At 45.7% G+C, this 19,338-nt stretch overlaps 1 protein-coding gene across 2 annotated transcripts in view; it reads right to left on the minus strand.

The window, feature by feature from the left end:
- LOC133344998 (inactive dipeptidyl peptidase 10-like) overlaps positions 1–19,338 on the minus strand; it is a 543,079-nt gene that overhangs the window by 249,955 nt on the left and 273,786 nt on the right. The window contains exon 1 of one of the 2 annotated variants that reach the window (XM_061555334.1): positions 9,234–10,015. The exons of the other annotated variant lie outside the window; for it this stretch is intronic. Within the exon in view, the coding sequence (XP_061411318.1) occupies positions 9,234–9,380 (147 nt within the window). The 5' untranslated portion in view covers positions 9,381–10,015. Of the gene's footprint in view, positions 1–9,233; positions 10,016–19,338 lie in introns of those variants that run through there. 2 annotated transcript variants of the gene reach the window in all.

Raw genomic sequence — 19,338 nt, forward strand, 5'->3', positions numbered from 1 at the left:
TTAAAAGCTATCTCAGGGAATTATAAGGGAATGTTACACGTGTTTAGCCAGGAAAGCCTAATTAATTTGAATGTTTTAATTAAAAGCTATCTGAGGGAATTATAAGGGAATGTTACACTTGTTTAGCCAGGAAAGCCTCACAGAGTCTAAAGGTTTTGTAGGGTCATGCCAAGTGTTTTCAGTAGGGGGCGATGTTGCTACACGTAATCGGACATTGGACGGACGGACGATATAATCTATTGTAGGCTGGTCCACTTCGTTCCTACCAGTATTAATTACTGTACATAAGTAACGAGGAACCACAACCACCAGGTTAAAATGCTACAGGAACACAGTTTTAGTTGAGTCTTCACATATTGTTAGGATCGACCTTCCAGTGAACTCTAAACAGAAAAAATATTAGATGTTGTAATATAGTACCAAAATTAAACCATCACGGATAATTTAAAATTAAATTCAGGAATTTAAATTAGCATTATCGACTGCAGTGCATGTGTAGGAACAGGGCAATTGACCTTTATTCATCGTGGCTAAAAATTATATGTAAAAGTGCTACTGTGTATTCTTTTGTGACAGCACAGATGCATGACATTCACTACACAGCTGATAGCTGTGTTTGTAAGGGTGTGTTATAGGCCAATGCAGTACTAGTCATGTGGCTGGGATGTCATTAGATGCTCTTTTTCAATACACTGCTGGATGAAGGGCTCCCCAGTCCCCATTCCATGTTGGTCATATATATGGGATGCTTGAGCATACTTCCCCATGCTGGTTACTGCAGATGGGTTGGTGAAGGGGTAGACCCAAGACTGGTTCAGATATCATTCGCCACTAATGTTAGATGTGGTTGGAAATAGAACTCAGGTCGCGGGGTTATTAGCGCAGTGTGCTAACCACGGTGCCACTGTTCTATTCAGCTGGGACATACTGTAGCTTAATTGATTGAGTTACAGAGATGCCAATCTGTGAGGAAACCGTATGTTTAAAATGCTGTCATGGTCCACTCATCATCTTCACAATCAGCACCACTGTCATTACCGGCATTACTACCATCAGCATCACCATCACGACCATTACCACTATCACCACCATCACAATTATCCTAATCGGCACGACGATCATCATCATTGCCCCGGGATTAACAATGAGAACTAGCTGGTGAGGCAGCATCACTTAGCAGGACATAAATGTTACTTGTTGTTTAGAGGGACCACTCTCTACTAAAGGAACGTGCAACATCCCACTGTCTCAGGACCACAAATGGACATAGGCACTTCACAATGTTTCTTGAAGCATGGATTCTTGTGATTTTTTTTTTTACAATTTATGGGTCAAGCAGTGGCGCAGTGGTTCGCACAAAGTGCTATGAACCGGGCAACCTGAGCTTGATTCCCTGCCATGACTATCAGTGACACGTGAACTGGTTCTGGCTCACCCTTCACACAAACGAACACTGGCCAGCATGGTCATACACGTCTATTGACTGACATGGCGTGGGGAAACTTTAATCCAGAAGTTGATTGACAAAGCACTGTCATGTACTGTACTGTATTCGTATTATGGGTATAAAGGGGTATATTGCTAACACAGCAGAATATATTAACAGAACGTGCTTTTGCTTTTGCCTTCAATGTCCCCGATGCCAACTGAGCACAGCTGATAGCACCGCAGGCAGATTGGTGCACCAGATGCAGGTCTGGTCGTAACAACGAATGCCTTCGGAAATTAGGATGACACAGGTAATTAAGCATGCATTTGTGTATTATCTTTAACTACCAGATTGACAACTCGGTTCAAAATAAAATGCACAATATAAAATGTTTCTATCACCAGGAGTAAATAGTTGACAGATAGTATTTGATTCCAGTAATCGTTTTAGCGAAATGGAAATGCATAAAATAAAACCGTGAAAGGGGCCAATTGCAGAAAATAGCGAAATAGATTTGATTTTCATTTAAAAAAATAGATCTATCATTATGACAAAATTATCTACAAATTCTGAAATGCAAAAAATATATTACCATGACCGTGAAAAACACCAAATGCATGCTGCTGCTACTGATTTTGCCAATGCTTATGTGAACTTGCTTTGTCACGGCTGAAAATAAAACAAAATAGTTGTTAAAATTCGCACTGCTTTATCCCCCACTCACCTCTTCCCTGGCAACAGCAAACGCCTTCGTAAGCATGCGGATGGGGGCGTCAGTATATGCGGCACTTCATTACACAGCACTTATCGGTGCAGGCGCACACCTTGGCCCACACAGGCTGCAACCGCCCGATAATACCCTCTCCTCTGTCCCTCTCTGTGCACCTCATGATGGCTTATTGCTTTTTTTGCAATCATCGCATTTGTCAGTCGCATATCCAGTAATTATTAAACACAACGACACCCAAGCAGGCGCCGATTTAAATGTGGATGAACGATAGCAGCTCTAAGACTCTAACGCTATTGTGGAGGCATCTCAGCAAAATGAAGATGCACATTTACCGTCTTGTGCAACACAATTTTAACACTAGTGAAACCACAAGACAAGTAAGTTGTAAGCATGACGCTGTTGGGAAGCTTGTTATTTTACCTGGCCAGTTTGTACTGTGGTGAGAGCACTCAATTTACTGGACATCTGTGAAAAAGAGCTTCATAGCTCATCAGATTCCTCCAGTCTAAATTAAGATTCTGAATTCACAAATCGAATGTTCGAGTTCACCCCTGATTAGGGATGAATGCAGCTCATTCACACTGAGGGGTTCATAAAATTTAGTTTAAGTCGTAATAATAATGGATTTCCACGACCTGCTCAGGACCTTTAATCAACCATTTTTTGGTCGAGTATGGGGATGCTGACATATTCCACAATTATTATACAATAAGCATGACATTTTGTATAAGCTGGTCTTTTAAATGCATCCATTCTATATTCATAGCACTGTACTACAGTTTATCGTCACAAGTTAATGTGCTGACTTTTTGTTTTGAATGAAAGTTATTTTCAAATGAAATACCACCGCTAGAATTCAGTGCCAAACACATTACACGCAATAAAGGTCACATACATACAAGTGCAGAGGCTTTGCCGTGATCAAATTAGAATAAGACAATGTTGTGCAGTAACAGCCAGTTCAAGATTAAAATCAATGGACTTCCAGCCTCTCACCTACTGACTGGACTGATGCCAGTAGAGTTATTAAGAAAATAGATTCCATTAGAAAACTGATTAACTCTTTCTCCAAATTTAAGTCAAAATTTATTCATATTATGTTCAGAAAAGAGAAGTTATTTTAGTTTTTTTATGGCAATCTCCCAAGAATAATGCCTTGTATTTCATGGCTGGGCAAAATGTTATCAGTAAGTAGCGAGTGTATAGTGCAAGGCTAGACACCCACCAGCAGGCTTCATGCTGGCATCATGTATTTTTCATGGGGTGTACACAACCATCACACATGCCGGCACTCGACCTCCATCCTTGGAGGTCTAACAATACTATAATTCAGTTTACCCACATTAAAACCATTGAAGAGAATGGAATTAAAGAGGTACAAATCATTTCGGCGGGTTACGCATACAAGTCTAGTAATAACCAATAAAATAAAAAATACAGAATTAGGAAAAATGTATAGGTTTTTTTAATGATACTATTGTGGCAGACTTTGAATACCCAACAATTGTAGCTCAAAGTTTGTACTACAGCATCACAAAATAGTGTTATCAGATTGCACTATCGATATACTATTTTTAAAGAATTGTAATAATCGTTGTTTGTTTTACCATTAATATCTAGCCAGGTGGTGCTGTGGCTAGAGTGCTCAATTCATCTGTTATACATTTTAAACCAATAACATTAAAATCCAAACATGACTCCTTGTAAAAAAAAGGTGTCAGTTTTGTTGCCAGATAGAAGGGTAAAAACCCAATTATCATATTTTTTACTGGAAAATGAGGTTCCAATGGTGTAAATGCTTACCCCGAGCTCTCATACTCTGATGGTGCATTGTCTTTGAGTTGTGCGCCTTTCGGCGTCATCTGGTCCAACCCATGTGAGACTAGGCTCTAAGGAAAGCTGTCTCGGGTGTGGACCAATTAACTCCAAGGAGAGTGCATATATTATCAGAGTTATGTGTTTTGTTTGCATTATGGCTGCAGGTATTGTGGTCTATGCAAACATGACTCCTTGTAAAAAAAGGTGTCAGTTTGTTGCCAGATAGAAGGGTAGGTGAATGGTGGTCATCATATGGGATACTTGGCCTATTCATTAGCGTTTTGCATGTGGGGAAAAAACTGAGGGAAACACGGAGAAAATATTACAGGTCACAAACCCATTTGCTGTACTGCCATCTCCTGTTCAGTATATAGCTAGCAGGTTTGGAGTTTTACAGAACACTAGCAGAAGTACCCGGCGTTGCCCGGGTGAAAAAAATATTTCTTAATAACCTTACATATATACACAGATGGGCTGCTACCCCTGCCCCCCCAGCCACGATCTCCTCGGCCGCTGTGCAGTAATATGTACGGCCTATAGTGTGGTGGGGTGTCGAGGCCTAGTACCGTGCAGAGCCTCCGGCCTCGCCTAAATTGCCCACCTGGCTGAGGCTGGGTACTGGGGCCCTTACCCCCCCCCCCCCCCGCGCTACAATAATACTGTCTAATCGCTATAATTTTATTATCTACTGACCCTATAATAGTAATTGCACACATTGGTGTGGGGGGGGAGTGAAGAGGACGTGAAACTTTGATGAATTTACCTCAGAGTCGCGTGTTAATGCGTGCGCATATTTTTAACGGGAATTAAAAATGGCGTCCACCCCGCAGCGAATGCGTCGCTACCCATTGCCAGGGGCAACCGCCGTGGAAAACCAAACGGACCAATTGCGTCTCGCAAATCCCTCACATTTCGTCCAATGAAACTGCGTATGGTCCGGCGACACACAGACAAACAGACACACACACAGACACACACACAGACAGACAGACCGCCAGACAGACAGATTTGAGATTTTATATATATAGATTATGAAACGTGCATGATCCACCAACCCTTTCTCCCAAAGCAATGGATTACATGCATTTGATACTATTCAGCCACACCACTTTTAAGACACTCACTTCTGAATTCCATTAGCAGACTGACAACCCCAAATATGTATGCAAGCACACCAACTACCTCACCAGCTTAAACGTCTTTTTCATAAAATCACCTGGCATGTCTAAATATTAGCATGCACTAAGAATACACACCATTAGCAGCACATACCAGGTAGACTCATCCCCAACCAAGTGAATAATGCAACGATGTAGACCAATATGAAAATAAAACCCAGTGCTAACACGAGAAACACAAACCGATGTACACAGGTGGAGTATATTGCATGCAAACACAAACACACAAACACATACCATTGCATAGTAGTGTACACCAAAATAAAAACATCACCACGTCACCAAAGTAGCAGCATAGTTCAACGTGTCAGCAGTCAGCATGCTTCATTGAAAACTGCTTCATACATTGGAACCCACTTGAACAAATGTCAAGATCCACATATGGTATACAAAACACGATTGCACACAACAACACAAGCCATACTTAGTAACTTACTCATGCCTAACTATACGTACTGTAACGTGTTAAGGCAGTGCAACTCACACAACCAAAATCTAATTTACACTAATTATCTAGAAAGAGTATTAAATTGCCAAATTTAAGAAACTTCCACGTTGTCTCATTGGTGATATAACATTGTATACTTTGGAATATTTTTTTTAAGTAGAACAAGGGGAGACTCAAAATAGCACGTGAATCGAATCCTTGATAGAGCAAAAACAATGAGAGGCTTTTTTTGCTCCATCATAAATAGACAAAGTTGGCAAAATCTAGTGGTGGCAAAATGAGAAGTGGCCACCACCAGCATAATCGAGTTGTTACCTGGACATCTAAGTCGGATCCTGGGTTTACATTTTGTGCATGAGCACTGTAAGTTGATTTGTGCACGATGCACTAAATATAACTGATTACATAATGTCAATTTAAAAAGGACACTTTTGCCTGCGCATCAGTTTCTCATTATTGGAAAATACTGTAAGTGGAGTTGATGCAGCAAGGTTAGTGTTACGTTGCAAACATACGTAACTTCAGGCCATAATGGGCAGTTTCCATTGTACTTTTCAACAATGTTGAAGACCATGCTGTAATATTTATACGAGCATAAAAAAAGAATATTTACTTTTCACTTTAAAAAAATAATAGCAGTGTTGTCTTCTGTATACCATATGCCAGGCACTCCAACAAACCATCACAGCAACACAATGATACAGAATATTAGAGTTACTGGAGTTACTGGCCGCTAAATTTCCCTCAGTGTATTGCCCTTACACTGTCAATCAATTTGAAGAAAAGTTATATCCTTTCAAACACACAGAAATTGATAACAGGTAAAACCAAGCAGGAATCAAAAGACAAAAACTAATCTAAAAATGCTGTGGTGTTTATTGTGTAGCACGGCTGCAAGAACTCTATCGATTACCTTGGAAGAGTTTTTTTAAAAGATGCATCATCAAGGTTACGGTGAGCTCTCTTATAAGTATGGACAATACAATAGATATTATATTAAGCACTGTATTGTGCACACAGTAAGAGTTAACAAAAATAAAGCCAGAGTCCCCCTGTGCAAGTGATGGAGATGCTCTACTCATCTCTGCTGGTGGCCTGAACTCGTGGTGCAAATTCCACTTTGTGATGGCGGGGATCAGTATTTGGACATCTGTGAAAAAAGAGCTTCATAGCTCATCAGATTCCTCCGGTCTAAGTAAAGATGTACGATCTCCATGACACCAGCACCTGCTGCCTACCCACAGAGAACTCAGTGTAGCTATAAAAGTATTTATTTTCATCATCTCAATAAACTTGGTAACAATCGGGTCAAAAGTTCAAATCCTGTTCAAGGGTTAACCGAGACAGTGATCCTTCCAGGATGAATGACGTATGTACTGTACAGTACTACGCTGCGTAAATCCAGTCGTGGTCATCCTATGGGAAAGTCTCACCACCCTCATTAGAATACAGCATATGCTTTCCACTGTCTCAGAGCCACCCAGAGATGAACAACAACCCCCGAAGCACATTTGGACTATTTAAACTATTGAAAGGATAGGATGAAGTGAATACTGTGGCGATATGTACCATAAAGCAATAATGCAGCACAGTATACATCTGTTTCGGTGTTCAAGTAGGGGGGGTGCTGCCACTGCTGAGATTATGGCTTCAAATTTGGGCCCCCGCCCACGATTAAACGAGGTTCTGAAGTGTAGCAAATAGAGGATGGCAGCGCAGTCACTAAAGTATTTACTGCCAAAAAAAAACATCGTACAGGATAGAATTCGTGTCTGATTTGGCTACATTTTAACTCTTGATGATTAAACATGTTGGTGTCACTGTTATGAGGCAAACAGTCCCATAACAGGGTGTATAGGACAATGCAAACCCGACTGTGTTAATTATAAGGACCCCTAAAGGATTTTGGGGGGAAACCCTGTCAAAAATCTCTGCCGCAGTCATTGTCTGACACGCAGGACACACTGCTCTGCGAGATTGCTGACTGACATGGTGCCAATAGCACAATTGAAATAGACGTGGAAAAATATAAAATTAGAATGGTTTTAGAGCGTAAAAGAGACCTCTAATGCACGGTGATATGGGAAACCAATATCACAGATCCTACTATCTGCGGGGTTATCTGCGATTTTATCTGCGGAGTAAAAATTACAGATAATAGGATGACGTAACACTCATTACCTGCGCATAACCCAGCGGGCAATATGATTAATTTGCCACGCGAAAAAATTGCAGGTAATAGGAAGCCACTCCGCTATGATAGTTGGGTAATACTGCCGAAAATGAGAAATAATAGGAAAACTAGGCCCGTGGCAAGAAGAGCTTCCGTGTACCCTACATCTCCCTAGAATAATATGAGTCGTAGGTAATGTCATAATAAACAGATAAGAGGAGTTATCCTGTATACACTTGTTTCAGAGCAGTGTATACAGTACATTAGTTCGTATACAGTGCCTGGTGGCTTAGTGGCCAGAACATTCAACATCGGGGCAGTCTGCACGCGGCTTATATCGACGGATACCACATCTGTCCAAACTTGTATGCAGCTTGATTACCCCATTTTTTTGTCTGCTGTAGAGTGAACATCAAAAAATGCTGTGACACTCATAAGAGGTCATTGCATACCATTCTCATATCCCACATACCAAATGTGAGAATTACAATGCAACGAAACGATAACGAACACCAGTCTAGACTCATTCAGTCAATAAAAGGAGTACTGCTTTGTGAGAAGCAGTGGTTGTCCGACGGACAACCCCCACCCGAAAATAGGAATGTGGAATTTCCACCAAGAGCTCAGAAATAAACTGTAGATGAGCACTATGCTATTCCCATTTGAGTTGTAAGCCACATTTTTTGTTCAGTACATTATTTAGCATGCAAAATTTACACTTGAAATGTGACATGACATTAATTGAATTGAAATCAGCGTGCAAGTCCCACCAGAAAATGACAACTTTTCTGAATAACGATGATGTGCATCATCGTTATTCATCTTTAAGAAAACAAACAAATATCCTGTACAAATCACTGCGTATAGCTTTCAGCAGCCACTGTCCATGGTTCTGAAATCAACACATGTGGGGATGCAATATCTGCACAAGCCATTTGAATACCGTATTTGCCCGATCCTCTGCAGACATGCGCGTATGTCCATGCGCCTGAATGTTTGTATGGTTGCTGTCTGTAAGAGTCGGCGTGTATGTTCGTGCAACCCGTGCGTGCAAAGCTCGTGTGATTGAGTGCGATTGAGTTAGCACACGCGTGTGTGCGCGTGTGCTGGATGTGCCTGTATGTACGTGCGCGGGCACACATATGACTGCGTTAGTATGCACGTGCGTGGGTGAGAGAGTTTGTTTGACCATGTTAGTGTGTCTGGCAATTTGTGTGATTGTGTTATGTGTGTGAATTGGATAATGCTGTGTAGTATGTGGCTGTGCCTTCGAGCAGTTGTATTCATTACAAGGTGCGCTGCAGCTGGATGTTGGAAATGAGTTGGTGGATATGATCTTGTTCATTTGTCTACTAGCACGTTACGTTCCGCCAACGTTACTGCATGTGTATGCTTGCATGTGCTTGTGTGAACGTGCGCAAGGACTAGGTGTGCTTTGTACACCGACAGCACTGTACCTGTTCCTGTAGCGGTGCACCATCCTTGGCAGTCGTCATGATTACAAGCTTGAGAAGCAGGAGCTCCAGAACAGAGAGGAAGAATGTCGAGGAAATTGCAGAATTCCAGTGCTTAGCTATAGGAGCAGGGGATCTATATCCTAACATAAGCACACCGATGGAATAGGCTTTGGAGGGAGGGCAGGATTGGGGCAGCTGGACGAGCAATGTCAAGTGCGCATGGTAGAACCACTGTTGACACTACGGTACATTGACACCACTGCAGATATTCGGAAACCCGAGAGGTGATGCCGAGGACGAGAGGGTCTACACACTGCTCGTATGCTGTTCTGGTCGCTTCACAGCGGGCTGGGCGACAGAGGCAGTGAGAAGGCACCTAGAATACGCAAGGCCGGCATATGGGAGCTTAAATGGAAGCTACACGGGCATTGTTTAGCGACATCCCGGTCCCTTTGTGCTCACTCGCATTAGCGCACTAACTGGCAGCTCAATCAGCCTGGGAAGCGGATGCTCCTCAGCAGCAGCGGGCAACGCTCAGCGGCTCAGAAACAAACAGCAAATGTCAAACTCGCTCTCCCCGTCATTACTGGGATGTACCATCCAGCTGGGCCGTGGAAGAGAGGGGGATGTTCGGGTAGAACCAAAAATCACATGACAAATACATTTCCATATTCTCTCAATTCTGGTGATACGAGTTGCTTTGTAGCGATTGGGTTTTCAGTGTCGAACCCCATCCCATGCTCTCCTCCTTTTGTTGTTAATCCCAATTTAAGGTGGGGAGCTCTGCGGTAAACACTCGCCGCGATCCGGCACGTGCTGGAAGGCTGTATGGATATGGCGCACAACGGCAGTGTCATATTAATTGCTGGGTGGAAATGGCTTTAAACCGGCACGAGGGAGAAGCCCGGGACTGCATAGCAGCAACCTCAGGATTCTGAGACATACGTGTACAGTGATCAACAAGCACTACGCCTTCCACTGGATTATCCCATGAATACATGCTTTGTGTTATACTTAATGATACAGTTACTTAATTTTATAATCACCTCTCCTGGTTTACCGTTACTAAACATATTTGTAATATGGTAGGGTATAAAGTATTTTTTTACTGCGGTGGTTTGGACTGAGAGTGGACGTTGTTATAGATTAGTCAGGATTATATTAAAGCCGTCAGAGGTGAATTGCCAGATGGGATTGAAGGTATGTGGGCTAATTGTGCGGCAAAGCAATAGTGCTGCATGGATTTTTTTTTATAAAGTCATTGTAAGGCATATGCTAATTATTTAATTTATATATAGCATATGACTTTTGATTAAACAATAATATTAAAATCCAACATACTTCTAAGATATGCGTACCTTTCATTCCTCACTCCACTACCAAACCTACAAATAATCCTCTCAACTCTATAATTTACCTACTTTTACATTAAAGTCAGCCATTACAATGGAATGTATTTTATCCTCAGTATTTGGGTAATATCGTGTGAAATCAGATATTTAAATGATCTTTAACTTGTAGCGTTACAGATTTGAAAATAAATAACTAAAATGAATGCCTTTTTCAAAAACAAGCAAACTAGGAAAGAGGACGTCGATAGGCCCAAAAGGTAAACAACCTCCCAATGGTCAGAGAGATCTCTGTACTCAGGCTGGTGTGGATTCAAGTAGTACTTTAACATGGCCAAGATGAGGAAAAACTGCTTAAATACAGGTAGTGTTATTGAATCATGGGTTGAGTTTTAATTAGAGTTAAAATCAAAATAGTTACCATCATTAAGCTAGGCTAGCAGGTAGCTGATTTTAGAATAACTCTAAGCAACACATGCAATGCCGAGAGGAGTAAAATCAAATGAATGTCAACTTTTAAATGATACATTTACTATCATAGCAATGGATAGTGCATTGAAAGTGGGAGTAAAGGTTAGAAAGCAAAGAGAAATTTGTTTTAAACCACACAAATAACTTTTCTAGAGAGTTACATAAAGATAAACAAATTATTAATAACTGAACTCTGAATTGATTTGGAAAAATAACAAATAAATGAACTCTGAATTGATTTGGAAAAATAACACCACTCAAAAATAACTGAAGCAATGTGAGCATGAACGCAACAAAAAGGTTGACAATTGGAAATTGACAAATTATATTCCTGAGGTGGAACGATGTAAATATAATACGTGAGATAGAACCCTAAAATTATGGAAACATTTTGTACACATCTGCAAAGTAAAAAAAACTTATAAACCCCAGGAATCATACAGTTTCTAAGCAGAAAGAGAGGATGAGGATCCAGATGTCGCACGTAAAGCAGCAAACTCTTGTCATCGATCACATGCATGCTATAATCAATATTCTGGAAAAGAGTAATTAATTTCTAATATCATTGTGCCTCGTCTTTGTAGACTATAAAAACATATTTGACTCAGTATAAATTGAAGCAATCACCAAACTGTGACAAAGGTCTAGATAAAATATATTTTTGATCTTTACGAATAATAAAAAATCTACAAAAATGGAATCACTACACTGGCAGTACATGAATTTCTGAAATACAGTCAGTCACGGTAACACTTTCATCGAAGTTTTTCGCAATAATATATTAATTGGATGACAGACACACTTGCATAAATATCAATGACTAAAAGATGAGCCATTATATAACATCCAACGCAGATGAACTACAGGAAATGTTCCAAGAGCTCAAAAGGAAAGCTGCGAAGTTGGGCAAAATGAATACCAGATAAACAAAAAGTCACGAATTAAAAGTTAACGAAACAATTGGAGACGTCTATCAGAGACAACACATGGGCAACACAACAGAAAAATGCAAACACATAGCACAGCTAGTGATGACAAGACTGGAATAAAATGGATGTAGTGGTTAATGAGAGTGTGTGGGAGTGCTTTTGAAATCGTAACTTGACCATGAAAAGCAGTGCACCGTTGTATTTAAGCAGACGTTGCGGAGCACACACGTGGACAGTAACAAAGGAAATGGAACAAACGATAAAAAGTGAATAACACAATGAAGCGAGGACAGGTGCATTCGTATTAGATTGATATATAGAATGTGCCCAATATGCATCTAGTGTCTTTACTTTATTGTTCTATAGCAGGGGTCGGCAACCAAAATAACAAGAAGAGCCATTTCTTTCCAATTCGGTACAAAATTCAGTATTTCAAGAGCCGCAATGCATCTGAGTACATACTGTACTCATCGTCAAGAAGCAGCCTGTAAAGAGCCGCATGCGGCTCCGGAGCCGTAGGTTGCCGACCCCTGTTCTATAGTAATTAGACTTCTCTTCTCCTGTTAAATACCTTTCTAATTACTCTTTCTGTCAATCCAGTTTAACACGTAGGCTTTGCGACACATTTATAAATAACGCGATTTTACCCAAAAACCTTTTTATGAATCTGTCAATCCAACTGACTTTCTGAATATTGCACCATACCACTATACCCACAACTCAAGACGTTCAACAATGTTTTACTCAGTCCAAATTTCAACACTTAGGTCCATACGAGAGTCTTCACGACTCTTTTTTCAAATCCTCTGCTCTGGTTCAAAATAAAGTAAATTAAGTTATACAAGAAAATAAATTAAATAATAGAATACGACGTTTCGATTGCAACACAAGCAACCGTCATCAGGTAGAACTACATTTGAGAGAGAGACAAAACACAGACATGGAGACACACAGACAGACACACAAGCAGAGAGAGACAACACAGAGACACACAAAGAGAGACAGACAACATAAACACACAGAGACCCAATGCCTCTGGGTCTCTAAACTGAGCTTTTGTGGCCAGAATCCTTATTAAAAAGAGCTACAGTGAAGGAAAAAAGTATTTGATCCCTTGCTGATTTTGTACGTTTGCCCACTGACAAAAAAATGATCAGTCTATAATTTTAATGGTAGGTTTATTTGAACAGTGAGAGACAGAATAACAACAACAAAATCCAGAAAAACGCATGTCAAAAATGTTATTGATTGCTTTGCATTTTAATGAGGGAAATAAGTATTTGACCCCCTCTCAATCAGAAAGATTTCTGGCTCCCAGGTGTCTTTTATACAGGTAACGAGCTGAGATGAGGATCTCACTCTTAAAAGGAGTGCTCCTAATCTCAGCTTGTTACCTGTGAAGTATTGGAAATGACGGCAGGAACTCCTTGACGGGTAACACACTCTTTATTAAATCTTGACGTGTCACGATACAACGTGTGGTCTCTATTCTTCTGACTATACACTTCACTTAACTCGTGTAGACTCTTTGCCTCTGGCTACACCCACTCCACTTGACTCGTGTAGACCCTATGCCTCTGGCTACACATACTGCATTCGACTCGTGTAGACCCTATGCCTCTGGCTACACACTCTGCATTCGACTCGTGTAGACCCTATGCCTCTGGCTACACACACTGCATTCGCCTCTGGGTTACACAGAGTCCCGGTCCCTTTAGGACAGCGGGACTAGGTACCGCAGGGCCCTATCTCTTCGTCCCCGTCTTCAGTCTTCGCTGGTTACACACTGCCCTTACGCCTGTGTGCATCCCCTTATATAGCCCCTGCTCACGGGAGACGGAGCGGATGCGGACCTCGACGTGAGCATCGCTCCTTAGTTAACCAATGACGACGCGCTATCTCTACGATCCGTTTTCCCCAGCGCGTGTTACCACTACTCAACCAATCACACCGCGCTGCCACCCGATCACTCCCTCTCAAGCGCGTCACCGGCACACAGCCAATCAGCACCACGTAACCCACGACCCCGCGCTGACCCCTGATCCTTCACCGTCAGCGCGCGTCACCACATACACAGCCAATCACTACGCGCTGGCACACGATCCCTACCCCAGCGCGTATCACCACTACATCACCCCCTCCCACATAGCTCGCAGCCGGCCCGGCTGCTAACCAACAACACAACCCAACGTCAACACAATAAAAAAAACCCACCCCCCAGTGTGCCCCGTAACGCAACAACAACAACACAACAGCAACACTTAAATAAGAAGCAATGTACAGCCCGACGGACAACACAATAAAAGCGAACTCCAGAAAACGAACGCGCCAAGTGTCTCTGTGACTAAACTCAGTGACGAGGTGCTCCGGCTGCTTCGACTCCTCACGTGGTAGGTCATAAAAAGTAGCGCGACCTAGCGCGAGTCCGTCTGGCCGGTCCGTCGTATGGGACGGGACGCTGACGACCGTCCGGTGGCTCCGGCAGCTCTAGACGGCGCGGATCGGGCCTGGAAGGACCGGCCCCGCCGCGCAGATCCGGCCGCCGGTGGTCGGCAGCTGTCAGTTCCGAGACACCTGGGAGCGGATCAGGTGGAGACATGTGAGGATCAGGCAAAGACATTTCCCCCTTTGGGTCGTCGGTCACGTCACATGCTCGGCCCTCACGACACAAGGGGAGGCCATATGGAGGCGAGAACGGTTTCAGTCGGGAGGGGTGGACGTACCAACGGCGCTTTCCCCATTTTATCTGAACGCACTGGGGGCGTGCAACCCGCACGACCTCCATGGGTCCCCGCCATGGCTTCAACAATTTAGGCGACGTAGCCAAAGGTGCCTGAGGGCAATGCAGCCAGACCCTGTCACCTGGTTCCCAGTTGTGCACGGACACCTTCCGTGCACGCAACCGCTCATTTGCAATTTGGCGAGCCCGCGAATTAAGCCGTGCGGCCTCCCTTGCCTCTGTCAGCTTATGAATATTAAATTTAATATGCTCTGCCAATTTTGAATTAGTTCGTGGTGCGGGCAGGCCCAGCTGCGTTTCCATGGGCGGGTCGGCTTCCCGACCGTACATCAGATAGAATGGGGAAAATCCCGTAGCTGCATGGGGGGCCATTCTATACGCGGCGAGGACCCCCGGGACCTGCAGGTCCCAATCAACATGTGCCTCACACACCTGCTGGCACAGCATAGAAGTCAAAGTCCTGTGGAGTCTCTCCACCATCCCGTCCGTCTGCGGGTGGTACGGGGAGGTACGCACCTTCTTAGTACCCAACAGGTCGCACACCTCTTGCAGCATTTTACTTGAAAAAAATTTCCCTTGGTCGGTCAGCAAGCGTTCGGGAGCCCCCTTGTCCAGGACGTAGTCCTGGACAAAGGCGTCCGTCACAGCCGCCGCCGACTGGTTGGCGAGTGGCCACGCCATAGGCCACCGGGTAAAATATTCGACCCCCACCAACAGGTACTTATTACCCCTAGGCGTGACTGGAAAAGGCCCCAGAATATCGAGCGCAACGAGCTCGTTAGTGCGCGAGACCTGAATAGATTGCAGCGGTGGAATAGCTGCCACGGACGGTGGTTTCCGTCTGGCGCACTCAACACATCCCTTCAGAATATTCACCACGTCACTCCCCATCCCCGGCCAATAATAGTCACGCTGAAGCAGGGCAAGCGTTTTGTTTACTCCCAAATGCAAGAGGCGTTCGTGTGCGGCCAAGACAACTTTCCCCCTCACAGCGGAAGGCACCACAATCGCGTGCCGCCGGGACAAACTGTCCCATCTCATTAACAGGCCTTGCTTAAGTACGTAGGAGCCAGTCCGTTCCTGGTCCTCTTCGGAACCCCCCACCCTGCGGCGCAATGCTAGCAGGGAGCTGTCCGCCATTTGGAGACGGCCCCACTCAATCAGCGACAGTGAGAGCAGCGAGTCCTGACCCTCTGGGGTAGCGGGAACATCCCCAATTGGTGCGCCCGCGGTCGCAACCAATGCCCCCATACCTTCCGTAACTGGCGGTTTACAGCGCGCCGATTCCGATAAGCACGCACATTTGTGACAAGGCAACAATCGCGACAGAGCATCGGCATTTGTGTGTCGCAACCCCTTACGGTATGTAGTCGTGAACTGATAGTCCTGGAGTACTTCCAACCACCGTGACAACTGGCCCGAGGGCTGGGCGACCCTCAATGAATACTGGAGCGCCGCGTGGTCCGTCCGGATCGTAAAGTGACGACCATAGAGATACGGTCTGAATTGTTGTACGAAAAAAACAATGGCAAGCAGCTCGCGACGGGTGACGCAGTAGCGCTGCTCCGCCGGCGACAACACCCTGCTACCATAGGCGACCACCCTTTCGACCCCCCCAATGACTTGGGATAGCACCCCCCCAATGCCCGTGTTGCTAGCATCCGTGTCTAGCAAGAAGGGATTCGCAAAGTCAGGATAGCGCAAGGGTGGGGCACCCACCAAGGCGTCCCGGAGGGAGCAGAATGCGGCCTCCTCCTCCGGTCCCCATCGGAACTTCACTCCTTTCGCCGTTAGAGCGTGCAAGGGTTTTGCAATGGTGGCGAAGTGCTCAACGAATCGGCGATAATAAGAAGCAAAACCGATGAAACTGCACACGTCCGAAACTGACGTGGGCGTCGGCCATGAACTGACACAGTCCGTCTTCGCGGGATCGGTAGAAATCCCCGAAGAGTCGACAATGTGACCCAAGTATCTAACGGACTTACGAAGAAGGTGGCATTTGGCCGGTTTAAACTTTAATTTAGCCGATCGCATTCGCAAGAACACCCCTCTCAATCGCTGGAGGTGTTCCTCAAACGTTTTACTGAAAACAATGACATCGTCAAGGTAAATCAAGCACGTATCCCATTGCAAGCCCGACAAAACCAACTCCATAAGGCGCTGAAACGTCGCAGGAGAGGAGTGAAGTCCCATGGGTAACCGGTTAAACTGAAACAGGCCCCCTGGAGTCCGAAATGCTGTCTTAGGTTTAGACTCTTCGTCGAGTGGCAACTGCCAGAATCCCGATAATAAATCAAGAGTCAAAAAATATCGCGCACCAGACAATGCATCGAGGGACTCGTCCATCCTGGGGAGCGGATACGCGTCAGCCACAGAGATCTTATTCAGGCGACGGAAATCTACGCAAAATCGCAAGGACCCGTCCTGCTTTTTAACGAGCACAATAGGTGCTCCCCAAGGACTGGAAGAAGGCGAAATAATGTCGGCTTCTAGCATATCGTTGACGGCCGACTGAACATGTTCCTTCTCAGCAGGACTCAGTCGGAAGGGATTTAGCCTGACCGGTACCGCATCGCCCGTTTCAATGTGGTGGCGTAACAGGTCCGTGCACCCAATGTCATACTTATGTTTACTGAACACATCAGAAAATTCTATCAGCAACCCGCGTAGCGCACCCAACTGTACCGCTGACAAATCGTCAGAGTCCGCGCACAGCGAATCGACCCATTCGAGGTCCTCCTTCGGTTTAATGTTCTGCGTGGGGCTCGGATCAGCCTGCGCAATCAGCCGCTCTTCCGTAGGGACCCGTGCCGCGTGAGCTAGCACGGTGCCCTGCTGAATGACGGCCGGCCGCGACCCAGCGTTTAAAACCATCACAAACGGATCCCTGTCAGCCCCAACCAAAGTGTGAGCCACCGACAAATCGAGACCTCCGACAGCCCTATTAGAAGGACCCAAAAGCATGCCTTGTTCCGAGGTCTCCCTCACCCATGGTTTCCGCAACCGGAGGGGAATTAACATTTGTGAACCCGGGGGCACGTGCACGGTCTGTGTTGCTAACGCTTGTATCGTAGCGCACGCCGTCCGAATTTCAGTAGGGTTCGTCAAAAATGAAATACGGCGACCCGATGGTAGTTCAATGCAACGCTGATCGATGAGAATTTTAATGGGCATTTTTGCCAAAAAATCAGTGCCCAATAGACAAGGAACCGCCAAGGAGGACGAAACGAAAACGGGTCCCGACAATTTGATATCTCCAATGCAAATGGACGCCCTAATCTGACCGATAATGCCCAACGATCCCCCATTAACGGCGTAAAATGGCACATCCACTGGAAGCAGCAGACGACATTGGACGGGGAGAATGTTGTAAATGAGGTCCGATATAATAGTCGCCGATGCCCCCGTGTCCACTAACACCCTGACCTCGACCCCATCAATAGATCCCGTAACGACGGATGAACCCGCTGAGGCAGCCACTATTCTGTGCCCCAACTCCGACCATTTAATGTCTCCCCGGTCCCGGCCGAACCCCCCTCGCCGAACCGAATCCCCGAACCCTAACCGGCTCTCCTCCGCCGCAACGCGACGGCCCATGCGTGTCAAGTATGCAGGCCGAGCATGTGAGGTGCCGCGACTTGCCGGGGTTTGTAGGGATGACTTGGGGCCTTGGTCGTCGTCCAGCCGAGGTCCCATGGCGCGCTGACGTGGGGCGCGGCAACCGGACGCCACGTGGCCCCGGAGGCCGCAATTATAACACGTGATGAGGGTCGTCGGAGATCTCGGTTGCTCCAGCTTGCGGGCCAATTGCAGAGGCGAACGACCCCCCGACCTCCAGTCCCCCGGTCGTCCCGCGGTGAACGCCTCCTCTCGTGGGCTGACGACTTGGGGTTCGGTGACTACCGGGCCCGGAGCTGAGGCCACGGCAGCATTGCAGACGACCCCCTGTTTACGTTGAAGGACCTCGTGCGCTTGTATACTTGTAGCGACCCGCAAGGAAGAAATATCGATCTCGTCGGCCGTGTTGATGGGGACCCCCAGGTCCTGCGCCAACTTGAGCAGTTGCTCCAAAACCATCGCATCTTTGCCCGCCTCGTCCATACGAGGGAACGCGGCGTCGGCGAGAGCCAGCAACGCCGTGCGATAGGCGAGCGCGGTCTCCGTGTCCGCCTTCCGCCTTGCATAAAAATGATGGCGACACGCCGAGGGAGGACCGTAGACCTTGGCCATGAGACCCAGCGCATCCTTGAGCGTGGAGCGGTCCGACCTCCGTGCGGACGTGAAGGCCGCGAGCGCGTTGTCGTCCAGCATGGCAGGCAGTGCCCGCAGCGCCATAGCGTCGGACCAGGCGGACATCTCCTGATGCGCCAAAAACCTGCGCTGAAATTGGCCCCAGTCCCCGCCTTCCGCCTTGAAGGCTGACAATGTGGGAAGGCGCTGTTGAAAGATGAAGTCGTCCTCCGCCTCGTGGTTCCTCTCCGCCGCCCCGTCGGTGTGTAAGATGGCGGCCCCAGTGGCGGGTGTCTGATGGCGGTCCGCAGCGCGCGTTGGTGACGTAAGCGGGCGCGCTTGGAGAACCGCTGCCACGTGGTGGTGTCCGTTCCCGCCAAAAGTCG

The sequence above is a fragment of the Lethenteron reissneri genome, chromosome 21 (genome assembly GCF_015708825.2).
Source record: "Lethenteron reissneri isolate LAM-NWPU_2019-01 chromosome 21, ASM1570882v1, whole genome shotgun sequence".
NCBI lineage: Eukaryota > Metazoa > Chordata > Hyperoartia > Petromyzontiformes > Petromyzontidae > Lethenteron > Lethenteron reissneri.